This window comes from Thunnus albacares, chromosome 1, assembly GCF_914725855.1.
Source record: "Thunnus albacares chromosome 1, fThuAlb1.1, whole genome shotgun sequence".
NCBI classification, from domain to species: Eukaryota; Metazoa; Chordata; class Actinopteri; order Scombriformes; family Scombridae; genus Thunnus; species Thunnus albacares.
Window position 1 is genome coordinate 3,759,680 of NC_058106.1, and position 22,713 is coordinate 3,782,392.

The window sequence follows — 22,713 nt, forward strand, 5'->3', positions numbered from 1 at the left end:
CAAAAAATTACTGTACTTATCTAAACACATGAATTGCACCACATGTGATACTTCTGAGAAAAGTTCTGTTCCAAGGCTGGATTTTTAGTAATTATCAGAGTTACACATGTTCATGGAATATTAAATGAGGTTTTCTTAATTCTAGAGCAGAACCCAGACGTTCCAGTGTTAGTTTGTCTCTCTATGCACTCACACAGTATTTTTATCCAAAGTGCTTTACAATTTGCCTCTCATTCACTGATTCTCACACACACACACACTGACACCATCAGAAGCACTTTAGGGTTCTGTTTGTTGCCCAAAGACACTTTGACATGTGGACAGGATTAGCTGGGGACTGAACCACCAAACCTGCCATTAGTTAAGGACCCTGCTCTACCCGCTCAGCCACATCCATCCCAGCAGTGACACAGTTGTCCCCTGGGAGTTGCCACAGCTGGTTTGCACCCAATCTGTCAGAAGTTTTCTCCTGTGGTGAGTAATGTTAGGAAAAGACCTCTAGCAGAGATTACTGTCTTGATATACTTTATGTATAATACTGTGTTAGTTTTTAAACTAAACATGACCTGATGCATCATGGCCACACTGTCGCTCTCACAGGATCGATCTCCTCATTACTCACTGAGAGAATGACCACAACACAGTTTGGGAAAATGGATGCAGGCATGTCTGTGTCTCCATCCTCCCTGTCTTCATCATGTCTCTCTCTTTAGATTAATAGTCATTCATGTCTGTAGCTCTGCCAAGTGTTTTCAGGCTCAATAGAAAAGCTTTTAGTGGTGGAGCCCGTGTTGTGGTCCAAACACTTTTCTAGTTTATCTAGCAGTTGGTCTGACTCTCACCGGGCTGCCTGCTGACTGACAAATTCACACAGGAGACAGACTGAGAGAAAGAGAGACTGAGAGGAGGAAAGGAGGGGGAGACAGAGAGGGAAAGAAGGTGAGAAGATCAAAAGGAGGGGAGGTGAAGGAAGCAGAAATGGAAGTGGAAGCTAACTAGTTATGTGGATATGGTTCACTCAGTTGTCACCACGTATCTGAAATGTAGAAATCTGGTGGAGCGATAACAGGTGTTGTATATGAGGGGAAAGGTAACCGCTGTCTCTGTTAAAATGTGGTCTCTGGTGTCGGATGTGAACATCAGTTCAGTCAAAATTCCACTGAAATCATTGAGGCGTTTCTCTGAGGCAGCAACTGACATATTACAAGGAGACATGACAGAAGAGAGCAGCTGAACAACTGAACAGAAAAGTTTTATTTTTTGTGTCGTCATTTGCACAAAGTCACAGCATATATTGAAAAATCGGACCAGTTGATTGTTGCAGTAGGGTGTTCTTTATCAAGCAGATTCTTACTCTGTCCGTCATTTGAGATTAGCTTGATGTGATGTACATGTTGATGTTGTCAAGACAAGGTTAGAAATCACTTTAAATGTGTGACCAGTCTGTCTGCAGGGTGTTCAAACAGTCTGAGTTCAGGTAAGACGGACAGACAAGGCTGTGTGCTACGTCTGTGATAAGGCAACTCCGGAAAATATCCGGACCTGATTCTCTGGACATTGTCTGGAGTTCATATGTGGAAACGGCTCAACTGAAATGCATGAAAGGATTTAAATGTCCTCGACCTTAAAGAAAGCTGAAGCTGTGGTGCATCAGTCCATCCAACCATCCTCAACTAGTGTGTTTAGGCAAAACAAGGGTAGCAAAGGAAAAATTGGACACTGAGTAGAATCAAGTGTGTCCAAATCAGATCTGTTTTATATCAAACCAAGCTTTCATCTTTGAAAGAATCAATAGCCATTAGTTTTTTTTAAAAATCAATTGGAAATGCATACAGCTTAGGGTGAAATGAGATTTTCGTTTTAGTGGCTCACTGGAGTGAACTCCATGTAGATCACATCTTCAACGGTAGATTCATATGTCTTCAGCATAAATAACTCCAGTGATATTGAAGATGTCAGTTTCTTTTTAGAATCTCCAACACACATTTATACACATTAGCCAGGTTTACATCCAAATGTAGCACAAATTTTAACTGAAATTTCAGAAACTCAAGAAAAGAAAATCCATCCACTACTATTTATTGAGTATTAATAGTTGAGCACTTTGAAGTTAACAGTTGGTGGCGCTGATTCTCCTGTCGAGTGCAGTAAATCACAAAAGGGAGAAGATGGTGCAACATGATAATGTCATAGATGTATAATAAGAGCTGGATAGGGCTCCACCGCTCAGCCTGGCAGCTAATTTTTCCCAGTGGCCACTCGTGGTATTGCAGTGAAAAATCCCCCTGTGGCCCAAAGAGCATTTTCCCCATCGACCACCATTGTAGAAGAGACGTCTGTAAAACTGTTGCCAGGACCCCTTGAACTGCATACAAGGTCAATTATGACTCTTTCTATTATGAACTTTTGATCCATGGAGGTTTTGTAATTGTAAAACTTTCCTCGAGCCGACAAAAGTGATTTAAAAATCCATGACGTCATCACAATGTAAAGTCTATGGGCTGAGCTTGAACTCGTGGGTGGGGCCAGCGGAGGAAACACTACTGCGCACATTCAGTGGGCCGCACAACGCAGAAGCAAACCCGGAAGCTAGAAACTTTTTTGGCGGATGCACCAGCCAAGCAATTCCTATAAGACTGAATGGACGCCATGAATGTTAAAGGTTACTTTATTGCCAAAGCTAAATATATCCAACATACTATTGGATAGGTTTCACACAAGAAAACAAAGTAGATCATCACAAGACTTTTAACAATACAGTCCATTAGAACAAACATATATACAGAAAAACAAACTGATTTAGGTTGTGGCAGGCAGATATAGATTTTGCAACCAAGAGAACTATTTTGCTGTTTTTTCACAAGACATAGAAATTTCCTCTCATTTGTGTGGTGGAGGATTTCTGGACATAATGATAGTGGCTTTGTGAAGACATTCACCTCTCATTTCAGACTATTTTCTGATCTCAGAGAGGAAGTGTTGGTAATTCTATTCCTAGGTCAGGAACTTTTCTTTTCAATTGTGTATGATTTGACTGAGTGGGATTCTGTATGTGTGTCTCTCTGTCAGACTGCGGCGGCAGCAGCAGAATCCTGGTCTGTTTGGGAAGATGCGATCGGCTCGGTTCAGCCCTGAAAACCCAGAGGGCCCGACCAGCGACATGGACGAAGAAGAAGAGGAACTGCAGCTCCAAATCCCATGACACACACACACACACACACACACACACACACACACACACACACACATACACACGGTAAATGCATACAGTGATACAGGATATCATTTTACACAAACATCAGCAGTCACATAAAGGAGGTGAATATTGTTGCTGTTGGGGGGAAAACTTTGTTTCCTCAAAAACACAACTTTTCACAGCCACAGGAAACAGCCATGTTTTGCTCAAACATCAAATTTTGAAAGAATGACATTTTGGGAAATATTTTACCCAGAGTCAGATCAGATGATCAGTATCACTTTTATCTCAGTACATCCAGTACAGACAGATCCTGGTTGAGATTGACCCAAACAGTAAAGTTATGACTGTAAAAACCAAAATAATGAGCTCAAGAGGTTAAAATGCTCAGTAGAGCTGAAGTTAACTGCAGAGTTTGAGATAACTCTCTGTGTGTTTTTCACTATTAGCGACACCTTTCATATTGAATATGGTCATTTGATCCAGTGTTCATCATAAGTCCAGCTGCTGAAAACACCTGCACCCATGGAACAGATGTCCCAGTGATGCATGAATAATGATGTGCACATTTTGAGTTTATGTAGCGTTGATTCTTTCCTGCGATCAGTCAATTGATTAGTCATTAACCTTGTTAGTCCATAATTGAATTAGCCTAGCTTAGGTCAAAAATGTGAAGCAGTTTTTACAGGTGTATTTTGTCACTTTTGATGGAGATAGGCTAGCAGTTCCCCCCCTGCTTCCACTCTTTGTGCTAAGCTAGGCTACACACATCCTGGATTCATCATCAGTTAAAACATGAAAACATTGATGTGACAAAGTTCCCACCTAACAGCAATATGATAAGCACACACCTAATCATTACACAGAACATACACGGTTCTGCACAGACACCCAGACATACTGGCATAGACACACAGCAGCAAGATCAAACCCAGCAGGAGTGTGATGGATATTCAAACAGGATGGCTGGACAGTGTAATGCTGAATGAAAGGATCTTTCTTCAATGAACTTATTGATGAACTTCCACCAAACCACTCTAGCAGAGGCCGACACCTACCATCTTTTCAGTGTACTCACTCACTCTTACCTCACATCATCACAAGCATCACAGCTGTCCCGTCTGAACTGTGCTACTCTACTAAAACAAGCCTCAACCCCACATCTACATCAGCAGTATTAACCCCGCTCTGTTCCTGATGCTCTCCCCAGCTGTCAGCTATGTCCCTATGAGCTTCAAGGTGTTTATTGATATATCACAAGGAAATATCAATCACTTAAATAATTGACATGTTGTTAAAATGGTCTGCCACATTTTAAGCAGTATTTGTAAGTATTTTTCTCCCAAATATTGAGGATTCACTATTTCTGATATCTTTCAAGTTCACAACCAATGCTGGGGGCACACTGCACAGTGTTTAGCCTGAGTATAGCTACAAGTTGGATAGAATTACAACCACTCCCCATTCACAGCCCACTCAAACTGAGAAAACCTGCTCCAGTTTGTCCAATAGTACATTTGTTGAACTCTGCCCTTCAGGTGCAAAAAGGTTCACAATTTATTTGACTTTTTTCTTTTTTCTTTTTTTTTTTTTTTTTACAATAAAAAGACTGTAACATTGAAAGATATCTTGTTGATGTGATTCGTTTGGACGCTGAAGCTTCATATTAGCTTCAGATAAACTTTTAAATACATTTTTGCACAGAAGGAGGACTGTGGATTTTGTCCCCCATCACATTGAAACCTGTTTCAATGTTCATTTGGGTTCCTGACTGTTGTTTTAAGACAGACATTTCGACAGATAAAATGTGAACCCATCATTTAAGATACAGGCTAAAATTTTGTCATGAAAACATACAAAATTACAACCAGCTATCAGCAGAGAGTCCAGGAATTTACTGGCCAAGACATAGTCTGGCACATCGCCACCCTGTAAAATGTCAAACTGTCATTTTCACACTTTTTTTTGTGAAGAGACAAGACTAGGTCAGAACCTAGTACAAGGCTGGACCGTGTACGGTCAGTGTGTGAAACTGTGTTCAGTGTGTTACAGGTCAGTGGTCGTGTCTGTAATGTGAATTCCTGGATATTAAATGTTCATCTGCAATTTTCTGTAGTGGTCCCAGTAATATTTGCTGGTAAAGTGTACTGAAGTAGCATCACATGACATGGTTGAGCTACGTTTGGTTATAAATGCAGTTGCAAGAACAATATTTTCCACTCATATCTTGGGATGTCTGATTTGAAAGAGACTAATTTCTAAATTCTAATTATAAATATTCTAATTATCTGTTAACTCCCTCTGCTCTTTCATCTGTGTCACTCTGTGGATGTCTCTTGTTTTTCACTCTATTGAGTGTTTTGTCAGACTGATGGTTATTTGAGGTGCTTTAACTGTGCGCTCTCCCTCATGCTTCTATACGCCTTTTTTCTGCCTTTTTCCTGGTCGTTGACCATGGAGGCTGTGGTGGAAATTGTAAATCAGCATTTGGGTGCAAACTCAGGAGGTTTATCTCTGCCTGATTATCACAGTTACAGTCAAATCAAGCGCACCTGCAGAGCAGCCGCCCCACACTTAACTGATATAACAGCTACATGAGTTGCATGTTTTACCTGCAAGACTCCTGTTTTAATGCTGTTGTTCATCGTTTGTGATGTGAAAACATCGGAGAAATAAAAGGCTTGCATCCTGGTATTAGTTCAGTTAAAAAATCCAAACGCACCACAGAGCCTCTCTCCTGCTGAGTGCTGACAGCGCTGCCAAATGGACAGTCGCTGATACGCGTCTGTTTAAACAGGAGTTTAGCCGACTTCTCTGCATTTAACACCAGAGCTCAGAGCAGGAAATATAGTCACTCTGTGTCGCGCTGCTGTCCTCCACTTCCATCATCTCACGCCAATTCATTTTGAAAGAGCAACAGCCAATGGGGACACATCAACACTCGGCCAGCCGACCAATGGTGTAACATCATCACTCACTCACTCACTTACAGACAACCGTGGTTATAGGGCTGGTTCATGGCTGGTCCAGCCAAAAAGAAGTAATAGGAGTAACTGTAAAAACCAAAACCACATACTTAACTGCAGGGTGTTTGGGGGTAAATGTGACCTATATGGAGTAAGTAGTCCTGTAACTATATGGCATTCTCATGTAAATGTTTCAATCTGATCATTTCATTGTGTAGTGTGTTCCCAGCATGACTGCAGCTGCTCCCTGACAATAAACAAACGCGAGTGAATGTTAGAACATGAGCTAAGTAAGTGAATGTAACACATCCATGTAAAAAGAACAGACTCATCATGCATTAGTGTAATGTTACACATGAGGGGAGAAGTAAAATCTCTCCCTAAGTGTGTCTGTTAAGGAGGCCGTGAATGTCCACTAAAGGCCCGGGCACACCAGCATTTAAAAGATAAGGCTGATGATTTTCTATATTTTTCTTATTGTCAACGAATCTCATGTGCAGAACCAAACCTACAATGAACTCATCCTACTTACAAGTATTGTGTGTGTATCCAAAGTCTGATATATCTTATTCCTCTGTGCTGTAGACCTCTGTTGTTGTCAAGAACTATTAAAAACCCTCTCAGTGATCCACACTGCTGCACTGGGTGACATGATCCTTTGTGGCTACAGTAGTTTGTTTAGAAACGGCTCCAAAGAGTAAAAATAGCGATAACGTAGTAACCCGCCACTGCACGTGCATGGAAATGTGGTTCTGTCTACAGCTTTGCTAGTTTGTCGTGCTACATAACACAATCTCTTGACTTTGTGCTACATTATAAATTTCTCAAAGAACTTCAGTACAAAGCTCAAAGAACTGTTGTAGCGCTGCCATGTTCCAGGCTAGCTAGCACGTTGGGGATTAGCTAACTACAGTGCTTCACCAACCAGCCCTGCGATTAGCCACTTCGTCACCAAGCCTTTGTTTCATGTGGATGTGCACATGAATTTCACTGCCATTTTCTGGTGTGACCGGGCCTTAATGAACTCTGAAACTGAATATTCAAAAGCTGTAATTTATTAGTGTTGTACTTTATGAGGAAGAGCCTCAAACTGATGTATTTTAGGTTTGGTTCTGGTTTGAATGTTTGTCTGTTTTGTTCAGTCTGAATAGGCATAGCAAGACTGATGGGCAGATACTGTTAGAAGTGAAGTTTCCTTTTTCTGCATACACACAAAAGGGTTGACATCCAGATTTACAGTCTACGAACCAGTAGAGCCAAACCTTTCCAGACAGCGAAGGCTAGAAATACAAGCCAAGTTCTGTTGTTGTCCTGGTGATGCAGGTGTGCTTTTTTTAATGTAGCCTTTATGCTGATGTTCAGTATTTGAAAATATTGCAATTTTCTTGGAGAAAAATCCCACAAATCAAAAGTATGTAAGTCTCCAAAGCAGCATCATGGGATAATGAAGCCCTGGCCAGTGAAATTCCTGTAGGCTGAATACTCTCCTTTAAGGCAATCCGTGTATTCAGCAGTAAGGGGGAGTTTTGGAAACACACAGTGTCGGACTGAAGAGTTCATTTATTTGTGCAAAACTCATCTGTGTTAAATCTGACGTCTGTGAAAGAGTTCCAGTCTAGCAGTGGATAGACGCGGTTGTGAAAGCAATAAAACACTCATTTATCTTCCACCACCATCTAATGTCACTCTCTGCCTCGGCCTCAACTCTGACGCTGGAAGGGGACCAAGATATTTTTACTGATCAGGATTCTGAACTATTTATGTTGTCGTTGTTATCGTTTAGTTTTTATAAAAATGATCTGTACCACAGTGGTTTTGTATCAGCTCTATAAATGTCAACTGTACATATAAAAAAAAAAAGAGTAACTGTGTCATTTTTTCTCCATATGTATTCATAATGTGTTTCAAAGTATTCATGTCTTTTTATTTGGTGAACACTTTCCAGAAACCAGTGGCGCCTCATTGTTTATAGTTTCAAAGTTGTTCTTCAGGTTTCTCTCAAAATCTACAGTTTTCCTAATGAGTGATTTAAGGAAACCAGCAGTGATACTGTTGGTAACTTTTCACTGTCGGGGTATTTCTAGTGTGTTTATTACATACGTCTGACAATCCCAAAAAAAAGGCTAAAGTGGACTCGGAGGAGAAATTGGTGTTAAATGACTATATTTGTTGTTGAAATGAAATGAAAGGTATTTATAGAAACCACAGGAGGTTTCATGTCCTTAAACACTCATCTTTGCCATTTAAAATATTTTCATTAATACAGAAAATTTAGAATTGAGGTATTCTAAAGTAAAAAGTAAACATGTTTGTAATGCACATCAGCATATGCTGTAAAAACGTTGTACTTCCATAAAAGTGTGGAGCTCACAAGAGAAAGATTTTCAAAAAGAACGGTCAAAGCTGATGACTGACTTTAACTCCTTAATATTTACACCAAAAATCTGGATACAACATTTCCCCTCAGGGTACCCTGTGCAGTTTCTTGTAAACAAACAAAAGTTGTTTTGTGTTGTGTTCCTCACAAAACCTGAGTGCTTTTCCTTCCTCATAAAACATTTGCAAAGCTGATTTTTAAATAATTCCTTTAAATCCATGTTTACTAGCATGCAGTCTTCTTCTCTGTCTTTGTTGGTGCATTGTTGCATTTCTTGGCTCCTGTAGATCATTGGTATAGTGTGAAATCGTTTGCAGGACTGTGTTGTGTCACTTGCATGCACAAGACAAACAAAACAAGGACCCACTCACAAAAAGACTGCTCCATAGCACTATTAGAGGTCAGAAAGTCCACAAGGTACCTTCAGTCTAACCCACAGCATCTTTTTGTTAGACCTTCTCTTCCTGATAAACACCTACATCTTTCTAACTGCATGCCCTGACTCTGTAACAGGCTTTCTGCTATAAATGTATGGTCTCCAAGCCCAACCTGAGGTAACCCTGATGGCACCAATTCATCATCAACTGAAATATTAACACAACTTGATAAATGTATATTTTATTTTCCTAGATTAAGTAAAATCTGTGCAGCTCAGTGAATTTCATAATAATAACAATGATAAATTTTATTTATACAGCACTTTTAAAGTGCTTTACATGGTTGAATCCAGATTAAAATAACAGAGGTAAATAAAAACCAGACAAATAAAAGAAATACAAATTTAAAAGGAATAAAATACCCAACAATAATATGAGATAAAACTATAAAAACAATAATAATAAAACAGCAAAAGGCTTTTTTTAAAAAGATCAGTTCTTAGAAGTGATTTAAAAGATGTCACAGATTCTGCAGTCTGACTTCTTAGACTGACAGAAGCAGAAAAACATTAAAACAAACTGACAGCTACACAGCTGTCATCTAATCATGTTGATCCAATATTCACTCACCTTTTATCTCTGTTTTAGTCTCCAGACCAACACCTGAAACATCTCTCTCTTTAGCTGCTAAATGCTCCACTATGTTCAGCAGCTGGTTGTTAACTTTGCTGTTCGGTGCTGAGCAGCTAGTGTACAGTTACTTTATCAGAACTTTTTCACTGCAGCTGCCTGTTGCTGCTGGAAACAATGCTTCTGAGACCAAAACATTAAATTTACTGTAAGACCAAAACAAAGTGCTCAAAGCGGCTAAAAAGAGTTGAGTATTAATTCTCAGATGTTATCACTGTGAGTGACATTAAACAGTAATTTGATTTAAAGCTAATAATTTATGAGCAATACAGAAACTGTTTTCTGAAGATGTTTTATGTTGGACATACAGTATAACCTCCATGGTAGAACAAAAGGCTGAGTAATGACAGCAGCCCAGCACGAGAGGGTAAAAAAGCCAGAAAGTTAGAAAATATGAGACAAAGGAGTTGGAGCGAGAAAGAGCGTTAAACTCACACACACTGTTGTGGTGTGTTTGGCAGTGCAGACTGTGGTGTACTGCAAAAAGCAGACACAGTAATGAGATTGAACCTCAGCCTGACTCCCCACACACAGCATGGGAGAACAACTCACATCTCCCTCTGAGATCATATTCATCACACTGTGTGTGTGTGTGAGAGAGAGAGAGAGAGAAGCCAAGACATATAATGAATGTTTTACCTTTGTGTGGACTGGAGTCAGAGTGACTGAAATCACAACTCTGGCTCTACACTTAAATGCGTGTGTGTGTGTGTGTGTTAATGTATGTTTTGGGCTTACTTTGCATAAAGCAAAGAGTTGTATATGGACAGTTTAGACATACAAATGTGTGCAAGTATTCACCATGGTGCCCTTGGGATAACTGCAAACACACAGCGTGCCCATACACTCAAGCTGTTAGCAGTGGATGATTGTGTGTGTGTGTGTTTGTGTGTACAAAGCCTGGAGCCTAGTTCATTATGTTAATTTTCTCAGGGTCTTTCTCATTAGGCCAGTAATGGCTGACAGCAGGAAGGCAGAACATTACATTGATCCCTCTATAATTATTCCACACTACCACAAGATCTCCTTGTATGCATGCACCATATATATATGTGTGTGTGTGTGAGCGTGAGCATACATGCTTATGTATCACTACAAAATAAAAAACTACGTAAAAATGATTCATTGTGTTGTGAGGAATAATTGAATGGCCTGTTAGATTTCTCTCTGTTTCCCTGTATTGACTGTAGCTGTAATGACAGGCAACCTCTACTCTTCTATTCATTTTTATTGCACTGAATTGGTGCCTGTCTCTTTTGTAATAAACCAATATAAGCTTGACTGCATGTGAACAACACCAATAAATGATCCTAACACACACACACACACACACAAACACACAAACATACACAGGTCATTACCATCAGCACAGGCCCAGCTGAGACATTAAAGGACAATTCCATTTTTTTAACCTATTTTTTCATTATCATGCGTGTGAAAGTGCATTTGTGACCTTGGAAACAATAGTTAGCAAAAAATCATAACTCAAGGTCCACTTGCTAGTTTTTTCTGTTGCTTTTATAAATTAATTCATTCATTTTTGTGCATAGATCTACTCTAATCTTAACCATAGTGGTGACAGACCAGAAACCCTACAGTAATGTGAATATTTTTGTAACAGCTTTAATGAATGATGCATTCTGTTGTTGTTTGAAGGACTCGTTATAACACCAGAATAGAAACTGTAGTGCTTGTATTCTGTACTCTCCTATACTGAATACGGCATAGAGTCACTCTTATCAATATTATAATAATATGTTTATTGCTCAATAAAGCAATAAATGTGACATCACTTCCGTCTTTGGCGTTGAATGCAGTGTAATTTCAGAAATGTAATGTAACCACACTTAAAGAGAATTTACAGCACGATAACATCATGCTACTTCCACCTTTGCTTCCTAATGAAAACCTTCAGGAAAAACAAAATCATTCACATTATAGTGGTTCTTTGACTGGTAAACCCAAACAAAGGTCATATTAAAAACTCCTTTGAAAAAAAATCTGGTATAATAATAAAAATAAGCCTTGGAGTTGTATTATGGGAAGTGTAGGATCCAGTGCTTTTGGCACTTGACACATTCTGAGAACTAAAAGTCTAGATATCTTGACCTCCACTGCAACAAATTTGACTATTTTTAAAAATCTTGTTCGTCCCAGTGCTTTATTGAAATGCCATACAAAAATTGCTGGAGTAGTCCTTTAAGGCTCTTGGCATTTACTAGCTACTACATATGCTAGCTTTAATAGTTTTACCATCACTAGTGTGATAATTATTGCTCGTTTACAACAAAGCTGATGGAAATCTGATTCAAACTAACATGAATCAGTAATTAATTGATCAGTTTCCAGTCTTCAGGTCTGTGGAACTGATGAGGTTTATGTGTAGAAATGTCCTCCATTGCTGTAAACTGCTGTTGAAAAGAGCTGAATGCCTCTAATACGGCTGGCAGAGGTTGAATTATGTCACTTGAAAATCTTTTATATGTAAAAGACTGTATGAGTAAGATGTCTTCACACACAGAAAGAAAAAATGTAAAAATGATACAAAAACTTTCACAAAAAGTTTTTTTTTATGCATGGGGTACAGTGCCAGAACTGTTCTACATTCAGTTCAAGGTTCATAAGCTTGGATATGATTCATTCATACATATTACAGCAGTGCCAGCAAATATGAACATAAATCATCTTTATAAACACGGCTTTAGATGAATAATGACTCAAGACAATACACAGAGGTATAACAATCCCATTTTCTGAGGTTGTTATTTCTTGACAGAAGGAGGAGATGGTCTGCTGGGATATCTACACAGACACTGAGAAAGAATGAAGACGAGAGTGCCGGCAATAAAATAATTGTCCCTTTCAGTCCTGTCAGAGCAGAGAGGACAGAGTGTCAGTGCTAACAGGCTGATGGGCAGATGAGAGAGAAAACAGCAACAACAAATACAATTGCCTTTCTGGCAGCCTTGTTCTGTTTTCATGACAGGATTCTGTGATGTACCTGACACACGCACACACACACACACACACACACACACACATATCTAATATGGCTGCTGTCATAGATCCAAATCCCAACACAGCTACTAAGACGTCTCCATGGCCTCCTTCCCAACACACACTCACACACAATGTAACAAAGAAGATGTGTGTAGAGTTGATGTGTATCTGACTGCAGTGTTTGCACAGTGAAATTCTCTCAGCACACACGTAGGAGAGTAACTCTACATGTATTTAATATAAAACCTCATTTGATGGGCCTCACCTTCTATATTGTAAACCTTTAATGTCTGGAGAAAACATTTAAAGCTTGAATTTAATTCTCAATTTGGCCAATTAATCAGTCTCATAATCCTTCTTTTCAAAACAGTGACCTCTGTCTGCCGCAGCCAAAGAAATAACAACTTCTTTGGATAAATGAAGACATTTATTAATAGCTAAAAGTCTTGAGGATACAAGATAAAGCATAAGATAATAAACAAACAAAATATAAGGCCTTTAAATGATAATAAAAATAAAATAATAAAGAAAATTGTTTAGAATTAGTGGCTCGAAGTGTGTGACTCGAGGCTAACGTATCGTAATGGAATGCTAAGAGAAAGCTAACTCAACTTCTTTGAAGAAATTGTCTTTTTAATTTTAACATTATTCAACATCAACCCTTGATCATTAAGCCATATTATGCCTTACTGTTGACGAGTTTCATTGTAGTTGGTATCGTCTCAGCAGCAGATTTGTGCTGGTTGAGCTGTAGTTGGCTGTGGTGTAGAGACACCGGCAAGGTTTAGTTGGTGCACAGCTCGAATCGAGCCGTGGGCTGTGGTCAAGTCGTTGTGGATGCAGCGGTGTTGAACCATCAGTGATGAGGAGTTAAGCCTTGTCTCTGCCTGTGCCATGAGTCTTTCTGTCAGCTTAACTCCAAGTTTGACTGTACTGCTGTCAGCAAGCAGTCAGGTACAAGGTTCAAACATTGCTGTCTTCTTCAGAGCAACGTGCTAGTTTGAGTTGAGGATTCAGGCTTGCGCTGGCTTCTTGTCATTTTAGTTTATTGCTTAATAAAGTTTAATCTGACTAAACTCAAATCTCTATTCGAGGTTGAATAAAACTTGAGGGTCGGCGTGACTTCAAAAGCAAATACTATTCATGGAAACATGAGACTTAAAAGACCTCATAAAGCTCATAAAACCAAAACAAACTGAACTTAGTTCAATAAAATATTAAAATATGCGCATACTTGGCCAAAAAGAAAGAAAAGAGACATCTTAATAGAAGACTTGTGTCTTAGTTCATGAGTTACTGGAGACCAGCTCAGAGGAAGAACCCACTGAGGTTTGCTTTTATCAGTTTGGACAAGACAGGCGGAATTTTGGGTGTGTTTTATACGTTTTAGTGCAGAAGCTCGAAGCTCTGAAGAATATTCATTTTCTTTGTTCTGGGACTTTTAAGGTGCGGCTGACTTTGGCTTGAGATGGTAAATTACATTCCTACACTGGGGAATTAAGTTTTGAGTTCTGAACACAAAATCCATACTTCAGAGTCACTATTGTCTGAATACATCATGTCACATTGTAAACAGTATATTGTAAAACCGTTCAGACTCAATGAATGTCCTTCAGGAATGTGAGTTAGAGTTTGTGTGAAGATAAGAAGACCAAAAAGGGAGTTTTCTGTCCATGTTTGCATGGAGTTGTTCAAATGACCCCAAAGGTCAATTATGCTATAACTTAGTTATAGGTCAGAAATTGCCTCTCAGGAGGTCTGTTCAATCTCCATTTGGTCACAGTGTCATCTTGTCAGACCCCCACTTGGTAAAGATGTCAGTACAGGGAGGGTCAGTGCACTTCCTTGGGTGTCTGCACTCACCTCCTCAATTTGAAATTAAAGAAAGGTTGTTTTATCCCATGAAATTAAAGAAAAAGCTGTGGTGTCCTACTCACAACCATGCACACACACTCATACACACACAGGTTTACTTAAGTCACTTATTAAGTCACTTACTTAGGGTACTTGTATAGGCTTCATTTCATTCTTTTCCTAGAGACTTTGCCTAACCCTTACCATTAGGCACTACTTGCCTAAACCTAAACCTAACCTTAACCACTGACCCTAAAATTAGTGATTTACCAATTGGGGACGTGTCTTTTGTCCCCAGTTGCACAAGCTGTCCCCAATCAACTGGTCTAAAGTCTGGTGTGTGTTCCTGAAAGTGACCTCAAAAGGCTGTACACACTTTCACATTTTTTGATTGCCTTCAGGGCTGATAGGAAAACCTGACTTTTCAATCACATTCAGTAATCAGCAAAACTTAGTCCATTCCATGAATCTAATAGGAATCCACACACTACCACACAAGTTTGGAAGAATGTTGCTAGCTGAATGTCCTGTAACAGTTAATGTTTCAGGAAGATTATATCCTCAAACGCATCACTAATATATCTCTTAACTCTCATGAAAGGTCTTGAAAGGTCTCCAGAATGTTCGTAGGCCTGAGTTTGTTTTCATAAATCCCAGCTTTTCTGTGTGAAGTGGCATTAGCATTTTTAAAAAACTATGAAGTTTTACAGGTGTGGCAATATGTCATCATAACTTTCCTTTTTTCTTATACATGATATCCATCAGTGCTTCTTTACAGAGTAACCTTACATAAGGCTGAAAGCAGTGTTTTTTCTGTCCTCCCTGGCTGAAACTTTTAAGTTTCACCTCTGAGCACAGCCAGCATATCTGATGGTTGCACCTGTAACCACACCCATCAGTGATGCCATTTTCAGGGGTTAAGTTACTTTTGAACTGTATATTTGCTGTCTAAAAGTCAGATTTTACCAAAAAAGCTCTTACTGACCTGATGTATAATACAATATAGTCTATCCATTATCTGCTGTGAGTTGAGCTGAACATCAGAGGTTATAAGTGACAACAAACTGTTGATTTTTAATTAAAAGAACAGCTTGTGATTAAAGGGCTCTGCTGCCTCTATGTTGAACCATGTGAAGGCAATGACAACTATAGAAACTTTCCATTCATTGACATTGACATTGAGTGTTTTAATTCTGGTTGTGTGTGTGTGTGTGTTTGTCTCTCCTCTTCTAGCCTGTCTTTCTTTTTGCAGGGAGAAGACAAGCTGTCTGGTCTCACTGGCTGTAATTACAGGCCCTGTCACCTGGCTGTGCTAACCCGCTATTACAACACACACACACACACACACACACATCAGAGGCTGTAAGTAACAGTAGATATTTGAGTAGTTATTTAAGTTTTGTTAGTTTTAGTCTACTTTTTGTCTTTCAAGCACTTTGTGGCTACAGCTGTCGCCATCTTTGTTGTGTACAGTCACCACTGTTACAGGTTTGTGTTTGTGTCCATGTGACTGTGCTCTGCAGTGATCCAACACACTGATTCTCCTTAGTAAACTGTCTATGTTTGAACAGACCTACACATAGCATTAGCATTAGCACAGCTGCCTGTGCTCTCCACTACTGAGAAGCTGATCATTTACTCACCTGTTCACTACAATACTGTTCACTGTCTGGATTTATCTTGAGAGAAGCTCAAACATGGGATAACATATTTATATTTCTTTAGTGAACATCTGGAGGAAGATGTCGATGGTTGACTGTCAACATTAATCCTGCAACTGACTCATTCTCTGTCATGGCAACAGGAGAGATGGCTGACTGAGAGCAATGTTAACATTACATCCACATCCACAGCACTTGATAATGTTACATTAGCTTACATTTTTATAAACATCGGCACGCTGCCTGCATGTTTTCCTAATTAGTTTCTAGTTGTTTTGTTACTGCTTCTTGTCTAATTCTCAGAGGATTGTACATGAATTTACTCCATAAATTACATCAGGTGAGTACATTTGTCAGTTCATCCATCTTTCACATTATTATTTAGGTTTTTATTCATCAACAATAAATGTAAAACATTTTGTCAAAGTTCTTGTTGTCAAATGATACTTTTCATTTAGTTTTAGTCTGATTTTCGTTGTAAACAAAAGGTTGTCAACGAATATTTTTTGCCAAGCTTAATAGTTACTTGTGTCCACAGTGGCTGCTGTTACGTTGTCTTGCTTTAAAGCTCTCATCAAAGTCACAAATTTACAAGATAAAATGTAATCATAACATTAGCAGCTTTGAGTCTGTTGATTCAAATCCTTGAATGAGATGATAAAATGTGTGTGAGTGAAATGACAGAATAACACCCTCTCCTCCTTTAAAATCAGCTTTTCAGCTGCCTTGAACTCCGAGCTGCTCATCTTCTTCTGTGACCACCACTAGAAGACTGTGGTCTCACTCAGCAGCTGCCAGTCTGAATGTTTGCAAGCATCAGGCAAAAAGTTGAAACAAAAGTGCATAAAGCACACTCAACTTTTTCAGAAAAAATAAAGGCCAAAATAAAACAAACATGTTGTAAGACACAGATAGTCAGACCTCTGAGGCACAAGGCTGCTTTTAGGTTTCCTCTATGCTTTCCAGGCTGCAGTTGCTCGTCCATCTGTTCGCTCTGGATGGGATATGATACGACTCCCAGTGCTGCTTCTGTTTACTCTGAGAGAGAGCGTTTAATAGCAGCCTTTACGTCACTCCGTTATGCTCGCTAATGTTCGTTTTATTCTATCCATTAAAGCCCCGTGCATCTCAGCACTTTAAGACTGCAATAGTCTTTATGATTAGGGATTCATGTTTTTATAAATTCTACATTACAATACTAATTACCTTGTCCACTGGCCCTCCCTGAGCTGCGGGTGTTGGGGCAAGCTCTGTGTGATCTGCACTGCAAAAAATGTCCACATTAACGAGCCTTTTTGTCTCATATCCACCATTAAAATTTTGTCTAAAATAAGTTTAAAAAAACTGTTTCCAGCCACACAACTGTGAGGATTTGCTGCTCTTCCATTTCACATCATTGTAAATTGAATATCTGTGGATTTGACTGTCGGTCGGACAAAACAAGACAGTAGAAAACATCACATTGGACGTTAGGACATTGTCATAGACATCTTGTGCTATTGTCTGACATTTTATACACTAAATGGTAAATTGATTAATTAGGAAATTAATCAGCAGATTAATCCATAATGAATATAATTGTTGGTTGTATTCCTCATTTAATTTCTAAAAAATTTCTTTACAGGGCAAGTGACACCTTCCATCTGTTGCTATTTTTACAGATACATGTGTAGGGAGATAGCGTCCCCATTCTTTATCCCACCTACTAAGCTCTGACATCTGTTTCTCCAACTGCTAGAAACAGACGTCAATGAGGAAAACATCAGACCTGCCTATTAAGCCAGTGGGGCCAGAGCAACAATGCAGGTTAGTTTAAGCAGAAACAACGTATAAGGCCGGGTCAAGCTGCTGAGTATCTGTTCTTTGCTTAGGTGAGAGTAGGATTTAAACACAATAAGCTCAGTCAGGGTTAGAGGATGGTGTCACCTGTCAGAGAGCTCAGGAGATTTATGACGGCACAAGCCTGATACCCACTGCAGGGCCTAATGACAGACCAAAACATCATTTAACTCCAATACTGGTTTAACAGAGGAATGCTCACCCAGCCTTTGGCATATTTATTGCTGACGATATCATGTGAAAAGATTTTAAAAAATGTCAATGTTTTCTTGCTATATTCTTGAGAATGTCTTCTGCCAATGTACCGTGTGTGACAGTTTGTTTTGCTATTCAGAGTTTTTATTCGTGTTTCTTCTGTTTAACAGAAAAAACACAAAAGACAAATGAAAGACACCACACAACTCAAAAAGAAAGGAAGAAAAATAGTTTATAGTCTTTATTTTATTCATTCATTTTTTTTATGGTGTTGGAAAGTCTGTTATAGTAGAGTACTTGTAACATAAATATATATAATACAATAAAATATCAAGTGCCTTTAAACATATTTCTGGGGTTGAAAGCAGACAATCATAACAAAACATTGTATTGCTTGCAACACTCGCATTCTGGCAAATAAGCTTTGCTACAAACTACCTTGAAATTTGCAAAATGTCAAATTTATGTAAAACACAACAATAACTTAACACTCAGTGACATCATTGTTTGGTTTGTAGCCAGAAGAACAACAATCTACTGAGCAAACTACAATCTCGAAAGACGGAGAGCAGAGCGGCAGCATTTTTCCATTTGATTCCGATGCTCTAGTACAATAACAGTTTGGCAAACAGATCTTTTCTTGAAAGACTGTTCTCATTTCTTTGTTGGATGTGTTTTCTTCCTGAGACGTTTGCTCCCGACCGCCTCATCCCAACAGTTAAATGAAAACATTGCTTTTATAATGAAAGTAGTGAAAGAAAAGTATACAGTAAATCTCAACAGACGTCTGTGTGTGCGTGCGTGGGTGCGTGTGTGCGTGGGTGATTGTGTGGTTTGTCTCAGAACTCAATAGAGGAGAAAGAGAGAGAACGGGAAGAGAGGATGGAAAGACGGATACACCTGAGAGGTAAACATTTATTGATGGAGGTGATGTGCAGTGAAGTGAGGCAAACAGGACTGCTGTGCCTGAATATTTTGCCAGTGAACTCCAAACCTCAAGGCTTTTAGTGGATCCCCAAAGACTTCTGGGTTCAAGAGGTCACCAACCAAGGCCTTCTGCCTTTGTCCTCTTGTATTTTTGTTCTCTTTTCTTCTGGGATGCCTCTTTCTCCCAGGGCTTAGAGGAATGACTTTGTGATGAAACTTGCTTTGAGCTGCCCTCAGCATGGCAATGACAATGCTGAGATGCTGATGTTTAGCAAGTATAATGTTTACCATCTTAACACCAAGCAGTTCACAGCTGTAGCTACCTACAAATGTGTCTCTTGTGTCATTTTTCCTAAACTGTTGAAAACACAAACTTTCCACTCTCCCTCCGGCATCAACCACACTGGGTGTTGTGTCCCTGTGTCTAATGAAGGCCCACAGCCACAACAGCTCACAACCTGGGCAGCTGCTGCCACAGCTGTGGCTCCACCACGTCCGCTTTTAAAACTCTTCTCAGCTTCATTAAACCAACTGGAGGTTTTATTTCTCTTTTATTTCTGTTCATCTTTTTCTTTTTCCTTCTTATTTATTGGCAAGTTAACATGATCTAATAATAGATGTATGTGAAATGTAAAAATAAACAAATCATGAAAATAATACTTAGTATAGTGCTCAGCAAGATTAATTTAGCTTGACTCAGTCACAGTTAGCTGGATAACGATTAGAGACGACTCATCTTTTATTTACTATTTATTTACATGCTGCCACTCGGCCACATATGTCACAAACATTCATTTTTACGTCTATGCTGATAATAACAACTGTATGTTCTACTTCTGCAAATGTGGCCTGATTCTTTTTTAAAATCTCAACAGCTGGATGGCACAGAACTTTCTGCAACTGAATCAATGAAAATCTGAAGTTCTTTTATTTGGGCCGCTCTCTTCATCAGCACTTCCTGTGTAATCACAGCTTGGTTGTCTATCATCTAATAAACAGAAGTCTGCTCTCATTCTAGGGGTTATATTTGACCACAACCTGTGACCACCAAGTACTCAGGGTGGTACAATCATGCTTCTTTCAGCTGAGGGCAACAGATAAATGAAATCATTTCAAATTAAAAGTTGTAGAATTGATTTTAAGATTTTTCTGATAAATGAAAGCTTTGCATGGTCAGGTTCATAGTTACATTTTCTTTTCCTTTTTATTAAATCTTAATTGTGTTTAATTTTTTTTAACCTGTTTTTTTTTTTTTTTGTATATTCTTGATTACTTTTACAGCTTTATTATTTTATTCTCTGCTTCTATTTTTAGAATTTAGTTTCATTATTTTTAGCATATTACCATTTGTTTTATTGTTAGGCATTTCTCAACTATAGTTAAAGTTCTATACAGACAATAAGTTATTGATATTATTATTTCACTACAATATTTTACAAATAATTTACTGTACTATAGAAACAACAGGAGGAAATGCACTCTTTTGTTTGGTTGTGAGTGGAGCTGAGGAAGCACTGAGGCTGCAGGCCAAAAAGCTGTTTCATCAGCTGGATAGAAATGACTCACAGCTGGAGCACAAATGAAACCTGGTGTTTACTGTCATCATGGAGCAACCCGGTCTCACATCAAAATGTATAATAGCTACGTTGGTCCACAGTGCAAAACGTATTAGTTTCACAATAACGGCTCTAAAATTGTGAGATGCCTACGGTTTTTGGTCCTATTCTTTTCTATTGGCCTGCGTCCATGTCACATGACTGTCAAGTTTCTGTCTACGACAACAAAAAAATGGCTGCCATTCCTTTTCTCAGTGGAAAATGCAATAGTTTAAGATAATTTCGGCATTAAAATGTGTTTTGATAACATTTCTAGTAAGAAACGTACATTTTATTTTCATAATCTTTGTTCAGTGCATGTATATGATGTTTGTTACTTATTATGAAGATTTTTTCAGGCTTTCTATCATTGTTCTGGTGGTTGCTATGGACGCTGCTATCGCTGAAACCATGCAGCCTGAATGTTGTTGAATAATTGTCTTTGCATAGTGTAGTGTTGAGGAAGCCTTTCAGGCAACCTCCCCGAGTTGGTTGATGCGAGAAGAACGAAACCACAGTCGAGTAATGTCTTTGTATAAGCTGAATTTATTTATCGAAGATCTTCGGAGAACACTTCACAGAAAAACCTGCATTTGGCAAAGCGCCCTGTGTTCTGAGCTTTTGTCTACGTGCCAGAGCATTTTATACCTTGTTTTCACCCCCTTTTTGGGTGTATCTATTGTTTGGACCCCAATTGGCTCTTTGTCTATCATTTCTTAGAAAAGGAGCTGTCTTCCTCCTTCATTTTTTTTTACCCCAATTCACCACCCACGCTTAAGGTTATTTCTGTCTCCCTCAGTCTGGTTTGATCTAGTTCTCTATGTGCTCTTAATCCACATATCTAACCACATACTTCTACTTTCTTGCTTATACGTGTGCAGACACAATACTCAGAAAACAGTGAACTTCCACTTATTGTTGCATTACTCATCCTGTTGACAGCGACAGTGGCAAGCAAAGGACATGACCTTTCGATATCACTTCTCAATTGAACAAGGCATATAAAACATACTTGGTTAACATAAGTTTAAATCAGCATTGGGATTAATATGACAATGTGTGTTTCCCATTACCTCTCACAATTCCCCCTTTTGATCTCTACTAAAGAGATCACTCATCTGCCCCATATGGACCTTCCAAATCTTTCAGCCCCAAGGGACTCCCTTCAAGGAGCCCTTTTAAACTCTGCCTGATAGTTCGTTAGGGTTAGGGCTCTTTCTCTCACTCGTCTTGGTACGAGCTGCATATAGTTCTTCTTCCTGTCGTTGGTTGGAGGGTGCGTGATCTCTCCTCTTCGGGACCTAGGGGTAGACTGCCCTACGTCCCCAATGAGCTTTCCAGGGGATTATTCTGCCCCTCTCTTGGAAAGCTCGGTCTCAGGACCAGCCGGTCCTGAGCTCTGGTTCAACAGGTCCCCCTGGACCTGTCTCTGTGACCTCCTAGGCTCCTCTGCTGCTGTGCACTGGCTCCAATGGAACCAGGTGTCCCCTTTACCTTGCAAGCGGACCGCGTGGGATGTTCTCTCTGTGACTCGATATGGGCCAGTCCACCTTGGCTCTGACCACTTCCGCTTGATGACTCTCAAACGAACCCAGTCGGCTGTGGGCACCACCTCTGCTCTCTCTTGGCCCTGATCCTTCTGGAGGGCCTGGGTGGAGTATTCTGAAAGCAAAGCTTGGAGATCATTAAAGTAGGTCCTGGCGGGTATTATGTTCTCAGTTTCTGCTACTCCTATCATTCTTTCCCCAGGACCTGGAAACATCCTACCGGTCTGTAGCTCAAATGGTGTGTGTCCCGTACCCTGGTTAACTGATGCTCTGATGGACATTAAGGCTAGTGGCAGGGCATCAACCCAGTTGAGTTTTGTCTGTTCACATATTTTGGCCAACCGTGTTTTTACAGTCTGATTCATTCGCTCTACCTTTCCCTGAGACTGGGGATGGTAGACCGTACCGAAAGCGTGTTTTAGGCCCAGCAGTCTTTCTACCTTTTGTAGGTCTTGGTTTTTGAAGTGGGTCCCATTATCGGATCTTATC

The 22,713-nt window shown here is 39.4% G+C and overlaps 1 protein-coding gene across 1 annotated transcript in view; it reads left to right on the plus strand.

The window, feature by feature from the left end:
- The window catches only part of ccdc102a (coiled-coil domain containing 102A), an 84,393-nt gene extending 79,578 nt beyond the window's left edge, over positions 1 to 4,815 (plus strand). The window contains exon 10 of the mRNA XM_044352218.1: positions 3,070 to 4,815. Within this exon, the coding sequence (XP_044208153.1) occupies positions 3,070 to 3,202 (133 nt within the window). The 3' untranslated portion in view covers positions 3,203 to 4,815. The remainder of the gene's footprint in view (positions 1 to 3,069) is intronic.
- The last annotated feature ends 17,898 nt before the right edge of the window (positions 4,816 to 22,713 follow it).